At 44.5% G+C, this 9,247-nt stretch overlaps 1 protein-coding gene across 2 annotated transcripts in view; it reads left to right on the forward strand.

Annotated features, from left to right (window-relative positions):
- LOC144687086 (glutathione hydrolase 1 proenzyme-like) overlaps window positions 1-575 on the forward strand; it is a 111,266-nt gene extending 110,691 nt beyond the window's left edge. Inside the window, exon 12 of one of the 2 annotated variants that reach the window (XM_078552847.1) lies at window positions 256-575. In XM_078552847.1, the coding sequence (XP_078408973.1) occupies window positions 256-408 (153 nt within the window). In that variant the 3' untranslated portion in view covers window positions 409-575. The remainder of the gene's footprint in view (window positions 1-255) is intronic. The other variant, XM_078552848.1, reaches the window with a different exon arrangement.
- Window positions 576-9,247: the final 8,672 nt, after the last annotated feature.

A 9,247-nucleotide genomic window follows, 5' to 3' on the forward strand; every position in this document is an offset into this window, starting at 1 on the left:
TTTCAGGATTCAAGTTCCATAGCAACATTATAAGGGCTCCTTCCTTGAGTACAGATCAGCCATGATTTAATTTAATGCAATAGGCTCCAGGGGCTAAATGAGCTCTCCCTGCTCCAGTGTATCCTCTCCTCACCTACACCATTCCAATATCAATAACTTACGGGGAAAAAATTCTGGAATACATTATTTAAATTACAAAACCTAAAGTTATATGACGAATTCACAATTACTGACCTTGTTTGTTTGTTATTTCAGGTTGTACAAGAAGGTTTGCAGGAGAGGCACCATACATTGAAGATGATAACCAAGCTTACATCAGGGGGTGTTGTCCAGGCCATTGTCAGAGATGAAGGAAAGTGGTTTGCTGAATCAGACTATCGAAAAGGTGGCAAACCTGCAGGTTACTGATTGGCCCGTGTAATTGATAACCATAATTGTGCTGAAGTCCTTACTTGCCATAGCACTGTATATAGGTTTATGAATAACCCAGGGAGACACAATGAGTGAACATAATAAACAAGTCAAATTCTTCATAAGCATTGGTGATAAAAACAACCTTGCTGAAGCAGAACCAGATGGGTGTTGCAAAGGGAGATATCAACTACATTGCAGCATCAACAGTCTTTTCATTCAGACTCATCATTTTAATTTTTTTAATGCAATCATTTTAAAAGTAACTGCAGATTGGGGAGGAACTGGGTGTATGGTGTGATACTTTTGCAGGGCAAAAGAAACAGTGTGCCACATGGAAGTCAAGTACCCAACTGAAGCTGGTTTATTCTGGTTTGCTAACACACATACACAAATGGCCACAAGAAGTTGCTATTATACTCTGCCCTCCTTAATGAAAAAGTTACACAAACATTCAAATTCCATACATTTTTTGTTTTTCATTTATTTACAGATCCAACGTAACATTGGTCTCTTATTCCTAAGAGGATATCATGATCCAAAATTTCAGAACTTGGGGAAGGACCTCAATCCATCTGGACCTGACTCTGAGGAAACTCTTCCAAAAGAGCTGATTTTGTCACTGACCTTCAATTGAAATTCCCACTTCATCACACATGTCTGTCTGACTCTGACTTGGATCTGAACACGGTTTAGGAACAACTTGTGTTGGAGTAACTATCTACTCATATCCCAATTATCCAATTCATCAGTCTCATTAGATTCTTTTGAATTTCCTTCTTTTTTGTGAACCTCTGAAGGTAAAACATGATCTATATGCACAAACCTAACCTTTCCACCACCAAACACCTAGCCAAATATGTGCGATATTTTCACGATTCTTCCTGGTAGTCACTTCAACTACTTACGATGATACTCTTTCACCTTAACCTTCTGGTTCAACTTCAGACTTCTTTCTCGCATTCTGCTCCTATCATGACTCTCTTCCTAAACAAAAACAGAATTACCTGGAAAAACTCAGCAGGTCTGGCAGCATCGGCGGAGAAGAAAAGAGTTGACGTTTCGAGTCCTCTTTTCAACTCTTTTTAACGTCAACTCTTTTCTTCTCCGCCGATGCTGCCAGACCTGCTGAGTTTTTCCAGGTAATTCTGTTTTTGTTTTGGATTTCCAGCATCCGCAGTAGTTTTTTTGTTTTTATGACTCTCTTCCTGCCTGGATGCCCGGATTATTTTTCTTCGACTGACTGTGCTAAATGTGCCTTCAGTAATGTAAACCTTATTTTAGGCTGTCTGCCAAGAAACAATTCAGCTGGCATTCTGCCGGTTGTAGTGTGGGGTGTGTTACAATAAACAAATGAAAGATTTGCCAGTTTGTGATTCAATGACATCTGGCATTTTTTCCAATTTGTATCTAGCATTTTTTTAACAAGAGCGTGCTTAACTAATTATACTGTGCTGTTCCATTTGAAACTCTAATGTGCTTTATCCTGTTCATTCCCCCGTAATTTGAGTCTTTCTTAGAATTTTGAGGCTTTCCTTGTTGAAATCACCATGGCCTGAATTTTTAACTCAGCAGGCGAGCATGATCGACGGGCCCAGGATTGGCTGGGAAATGGACCGCCGACCATGATCAGCTTCTAACCGCAATTTCATGTTGACTGGCCAATTAACAGCTAGCCAGTGTGAAACACGCATTGAAAAGCTAAGTGCTGCCAGGGTGGGGGCAGGAGGAGGGTGGGTGATGATGTAAACGCGGGCGTGGGTGGGCGCTGGGAGAAAGCACCCTGAAGGCAGAGAGCTGCCTCAGGGAGATTTTTAAAAGCGAAAATGTTGGGAATACTCAGCAAGTCAGGAAGCATCTGTGGAAAGAGGAACAGAGTTAATGTTTCAGGTCGATTATCCTCTGATGAGGAGAGAGAAGGAATTGGATAAGCAGCTGAAGAGAAAAACTTTGCAAGACCATGCGGAAAGGTTGGAAGCTGGGGATAGTTGATTCTCTTCTGTAGAGAAGCAGCACAAACATGATGGGCCAAATAGCTTCTTAGGCTTTTCTGTGCTGTAACCATTCTATGATTTTAATATATATGTATAAATATATATATGCTTGGCTGCAAGCCCAGAGCCCAGACTTCCATAAAGGCTTTCTTTGTTGAAACAGGTGCCCTGCGATCTATTTTGTGACTGGCTCAATGTTTATTTACACAAGATAAAGAGGTTTCAAGTGCTTACAGTTTCTATTATTGATAATTTAACAGCCTGGTTGATTGACAATTTTATAGGATTGCTGCTGCAGCAGTTTTTTTTTTAAGAATGCTATGAATGGCTGGTTTTAAAGCATTTCCACACATGCAATTGTTACTATAGGGTTCCTAGGTTCTCTACAGAGTGTATACTGAGTGAATGGGTGTGGAAGTGCTATGAGCTGGCATGGATGGTGTAAGGGCCCTTAGGGGGTGCGTGGGCAGCATGGGTTGGCATGGAGAGTGTGAAGGGTCACTGGGGAGTGAGTGGGGTGTGAGGGGCAGCCCTTGTGGCTGCCTCTGATCAGCATCGGGGCCCAATTCCATCCTACACCCACTGCCCCAGAACAAAAGTCGCAAAATTTGGGAATCTTTAACTGAGCCAGGAAAATTTCTGACTTGAGCTACCCACCTACATAGTGAACATCTGACTCTTTGCATCCTCCTCACAACTTGTTTTCCTACCTATCTTTGTATCATCGGTAAATTTGGCTGCAATACAGTCAGTCCCTTCATCCAAGTTATTAACATAGATCATGGGCAGAATTTTCACCTCGGTGAGCGGGCGAATGCCCGACCCACTCGAGCATGAGATGATGTGTGATGACATCGGGCAAGCATCCCGATGTCAACGTGCAGTTGTACGATAGTTCGGTCGGCAGTGCGCCTGCTGACAATTAGAAGGCCTATTAAGGCCATTAAAGTGTTAATTAACTTAAATTTTTCACTGCCCATCCAACCTTATGGTTACTTTTTAGGAAATCGCATCCACAGGCGGGATGAGGTTTCCAACAGCAAATAAAAATAAAATTTAAAAATTTACATCTCATTGATAACATGTCCCTGTTCATGAGGGGACATGTTTTTTAACATTTAAAAGTTCCTTATTTTTATTTTTCAGAACTTTTCATCTCCCTAAGGCAGCTCTGTGGGTAAATAAGGTTGGTGGAAATATGATGTTGTGGTGTTAACAGAGACCTGGCTCAAAAAATGGCTGGACTGGGAACTAAATATTCCTGGATACAAGGTGTTCAGGAAAGATAGGGAAGGAAAGAAAGGAAAAGGGGTATTGAATAAGAAGGATATTACAATGCTGGATAGTAAGGATGGCCTAAAAGGGTCAAGAAAGAATCTGATCCTCCCTCCCCGCCCCCCGCACAGGCAGCACTGAGCATTGCAGCACATGTTTCATGCTGGCTGGGCCTTAATTGGTCCGCTACCATCAAATCGCAGTCCAGCCCTGAATGGTGGTCGGCTTCCTGACTGCCTCTGCCGAGCCTGCCTGACAAGGCCCCGTTAGTAGTTGGGGCCCCAGCACTAATCCCTGACACTCCTCTGAACTTTCTCTTCTGACCTTTCTATATCCAGCCTCATTCTCACTTGTATTATCAACCTGACCTCTATCGTACACACCCTCTTTCTGCTCTCTATCTCTTTCATCATCCAGGGATTCCTGGCTTTCCTTGTCCTTCCTTTCCCCTTGTGGAAATGTACCTCAAGTGTGACCCTCCATCCACCTTTTTAAAGGCTGCCCATTGTTCCATTACTGTTTTTCTCTGCCAATCTTTGATTGCAGTTTACCTGGGCCAGATCTGTTCTCACCCCACTGAAGTTGGCCCTCCTCCAATTAAGTATTTTTACCATAGATTTTTCCTTGTCCTTTTCCACGATGAACCTCAAACTTATGATACAATGATTACGGTTCCCTACTTTTCCCCCAACTGACACTTGATCCACTGGATCCACCTCATTTTTCAGAACACGATACAGGAATGCCTCCTTCCTCATTGGGCTAGAAACACACTGATCAAAAACATTTTCCTGAACACAGTTCATAAACTCTTCCCGCTCTGTTCTTTAAACTATTACCATTCCAGCCCATATAGACCAATTAAAATCCCCTCCCCGCCCCCCCATACTATAGTTTTTGACCTCTCTGTAATTTCCCCTAAATGTATTTCCCCCCGTCAGGGGGGAAGTACGGGAGCGGGTGCGGGCGAGCAGTGTTCCAATCAGCACCCTCCAGGGGCGCCACCATTTTGCATGGGTGGGTCAATTAAGGCCCGCCCAGCGTGACATCCGCCAGGAAGCGCTATGCGCTCCCTGTGCAGGCGGAGGGGGGGATTCCCTCAGCCGGGAGTACGCTCTTTTGCGCATGCATGCAAAAGAGCACACAGATCTCCCTGAGGCAAAGTGCTGCCTCAGGGGGATTGTCTCCGATTTGAAACTTTAAATAAAGGTATTTTAAAAATTTCCGTGCCATGTCCCCTCGTGTGACACTCTCACATGAGTTTGGGACACGTCCATAACTTTTATTGAAACCTTTAATAAAAATTTAAATACCCTCATGAAACCTCATCCCGCCCGTGGATGAGGCTTCATGCTATTTCCGAGTCGATTTGGCTGCGCACCACCGAACAGAAAATCTAAATGACGCGGGGTGACGTCAGGACTCATGCCATGATGTATCCTCGCATCATTTTACGTGTTAGCGAGCGGGACCCGCCCCCGCTCGCCATCCGGAAGATGTCACCCTATATTTTCCCCCTTAGTTTATGGTCACACCCAATAATGGGTGGTTAATAGAACACACCCAATAGCGTGATGGTTAATAGATCACACTCAATAATGGGTGGTCAATAGAACACACCCAGTAGTGTGATGGTTAATAGATCACACTCAATAATGGGTGGTCAATAGAACACACCCAGTAGTGTGATGGTACCTCGATTGTTTCTTTGCTCTAACAAAACAGAATCTCTCTTGGCCCTTTTAGGTCATCCTCACTACCCAGCATTGTAATATCCTTCATATTCAATACTGCCACCCCTTTTCCTTTCTTCCTTTCCCTATCTTTCCTGAACACCTTGTTTCCAGGAATATTTAGTTCCCAGTCCAGCCATTTTTTGAGCCAGGTTTCTATTGTCACCAGAACATCATATTTTCATGTGGCTATCAGCTCCTACACCTCATCAACCTTATTTACCACTTTATGCATTCACATGCATGCACAGTAAACCTAGTTTAGACCTTACTGCATTCCCTCTTACTCTGATCCCACTGAAGACCTCACTATATCTTGCTCCAATGCTATCTGTCTCTCCCAGTCACAGAATCACAGAATCACAGTACAGAAGAGGCCCTTCAGCCCATCGAGTCTGCAGCAACACGTGAGAGACACCTGACCTACCCACCTAATCCCATTTACCAGCACTTGGCCCATAGCCTTGAATGTTTTGACGTGCCAAGTGCTCACCAAGGTACTTTTTAAAGGATGTGAGGCAACCCACCTCCACCACCCTCCCAGGCAGCGCATTCCAGACTGTCACCACCCACTGGGTAAAAAAGTTTTTCCTCACATCCCCCCTAAACCTTCTGCCCCTCACCTTGAACTTATGCCCCTTCGTGACTGACCCTTCAACTAAGGGGAACAGCTGCTCCCTATCCACCCTGTCCATGCCCTTCATAATCTTGTACACCTCGATCAGGTTGCCCTTCAGTCTTCTCTGCTCCATCGAAAACAATCCAAGTCTATCCAACCTCTCTTCATAACTTAAATGTTCCATCCCAGGCAACATCCTGGTGAATCTCCTCTGCACCCCCTCCAGTGCAATCACATCCTTCCTATAATGTGGCGACCAGAACTGCACGCAGTACTCCAGCTGTGGCCTCACCAAGGTTCTATACAACTCCAACATGACCTCCCTACTTTTGTTAGCTATGCCTCGATGTCCTATGTGCACCTTGTTTTGCTTTTCTAATGTTACATCCTTGTTCCCATCCATGACTCCACCTCCACCACCAAGTTAGTTTAAACCCTCACCAACACCACGAGCAAATTGCCAGCATGTCCCTGGACTGTTAAGGCGCAACCTGTCCATCCTCTATAGCTCCCACATACAGCCCCAACGTCCTAGGAATCTAAAGCCCTCCCTCTTCCACCATCTCTACAGCACACATTCATTTGCTATATTCTCCTTTTTCTCCACTCATTGGCACATGGTATCCGGAGTAACCCAGCGATTACTACATGTGAGGTCCTGCTTGCTAGTCTCCTTCCTAGCTTCTTAAAATCTGTCTGCAGGACCTCATTTCTCTTTCCACCTTTGTTGTTGTCGCCATGTCCCATGACCTCTGGCTGTTCACCCTCCCTCCTCAGAGTGCTCTGCAGGCGCTCAGTGATATCTTAGACCCTGGCACCAGGGAGACAATGTATCATCCTGAATCAGGTCTGCAGCTACAGAAACACCTGTCTGCCCCCCTAACAATAGAATCCCCTATCACTATTGTTTTACCAATCTTTCTGCTGCTTCCCCCTGCCACCCTGTACAGCTGGACCACTCGTGCTGTGAACTTGACTCTGTCTACACTTCCTAGATTTATTCTTACCAGTATTCAGAACTGAATGCCTGTTGGAGAGCATGAGATACACTCAGGGGGCTCCTGCACTACCTACCTGGTCCTCCTTCATGTTCTGGCCAAACCCATTCTCTCTCTGCTTGCACAACCTCAAGCTGCAGGGTGACTACATCCACAAACGTACCATCCATGTCACTCAAAGTCTTATAAAGCACTGCTCTGTCACCAGCCGCTCAAGTTCTGAAACTCAAGAGCTCAATCTCCTCCAGTTAATGACACTCTCTGCACATGTCATTGTCGAGGACATGAGAAGTGCCCTGGAGTTCCCTCATGGAACAGAATATGCACTTCACAGGACTCAGCTGCCTTGCTATGCCTCTATTAGACTATCTAAACTTAACAAAAATAAACTGAAGACTTATTAAAGACATATATAAAAATATTACCAGCTACTCCCTAATCAGCAACTTCCCTTCTCTTGACGACACATAGATTCCTTTTTCACTTTGCTCCCTGACATTCGTGCTCATTCTACCCCTGAACTCTGCAGGTTTACGACACTTCTAAGTCACGTGTCATCTGCAAATTTCAACATTATGCCCTGTATTCCCAAGTCAATGTCATTAATGTATATTAAAAACTGCAATTGAACCTTGAGGAACACCAATGTACACCTCCCTCAAATCCCCCCAAAAACAGTGGTTTACCACGACTCTCTTTTCTGTTGCAGTCAATTTTTATCATGCAGCTACTGTCTGTTTTATCCCATAGGCTTTACTTTTTCTAACAAGCTGAGTATGTGATACTTTATCAAACATTTTTTGAAAGCCCACCTACATAACATCAACTGCAGTGGTCTCATCCACCCTCTCCGTTACTTCATTAAAATACTCCATCACTGAAATACTCCATCAAGTTAGTCAAACACGATTTGTCCTTCCTTCCTTTATTAGTTTAAACTGTTAATCTTCTCCCAGATTATTGTCTCTAAAAGCTTCCTTGCTACTGACGGTAAACTGACGGGCCTCTAGTTGCTGGGTTTATGCTTCTCCTTTTTTGGAACAAGGCTGTAGCACTTACAAATCCTCCAGTTCTCTGGCACTAACCCTGTATCTAGGCAGAATTGAAAGATTGTGACCTACACTTCAGCAATTTCTAGCCTTACTTCCCTCAGCAACCTAGGATGCACCCATCTGGACTGGATGATTTATCCACTTTAGTACTAACCTGAACAGTGAAACACATCCTAGATACTTAATCACCAAAGGATAGAAGTGTTTACTGAAGGTCCAGGATCTTCAAATGGATATCATTGATTTAGGTAATTTGCAAAGACACACACATTTGATTGCCATGGCCAACATTTTGCCCTCGTCGGGTAGTCTTGGCGGGGGCGGGCAGGAATGGTCGGGAAGCCAACTGCCGCCCGCTGCCGCCAATTAAGGCTTGCCCAGTGTGAAATGCATGCTGCAGCGCTCAGCGCTGCCTGTGTGGTGGGGGTGGAGGAGGGCGAGTGAGGATCTTCACACATGCGTGCAGGAAAAGCTCCCTGAGGCACAGAGCTGCCTCACGGAGCTGAAGATAAATAAAATCAAAAATAAAGATTTTAAAAATGTTACAAAACATGTGACTCTGTCACATGAGCAGGGACATGTTATTAATGAAAAGTTAAAATTTTTATTTTATTTTTATTTGCTGTTGGAAACCTCATCCCACCCGTGGATGAGGTTTGGTAAAAAATGCAAAGGCCGCTTGGCCTTTTTGCCCACCTGCCAACTGTAAGGTTGGATGGGCAGCGAAAAGTTACATTTAATTGGTATTTTAATGGCCTTAACAGGCCTGTTAATTGTCAGTGGGCACACTGCCGACTCCTGCGCGCGCCCGCCAACCAAAATATTACGCGATGACGTTGGGATGCTTGCCCAACGTCATTGTGCGTCATTTTACGCTTGCTCGGATCAGGCGCACACCCACCCGACAAGGTAAAATTTCTGGCCCATGTCATGTTAACCCAAAGTATTGTGATAGTATGCACTGGTACATGCCACAGTATCCAAGAAAAGGCAACTGAACCTTCAGGGATTTTTCTTGGTTGTTACATGTGCATCCAAATATCTGGTTTGCACTCTGCTCACCCCTGAACCTGCTTTCAAATGAGCACTTCCATTCCAGTCAGTGATCTGGATGCCCAGTCACTCAGATAGATGGCTGGAAATGGTGCCTTGTTTGGAGGAATGG

This window comes from Cetorhinus maximus, chromosome 12 (genome assembly GCF_964194155.1).
Source record: "Cetorhinus maximus chromosome 12, sCetMax3.hap1.1, whole genome shotgun sequence".
Lineage (NCBI taxonomy): Eukaryota > Metazoa > Chordata > Chondrichthyes > Lamniformes > Cetorhinidae > Cetorhinus > Cetorhinus maximus.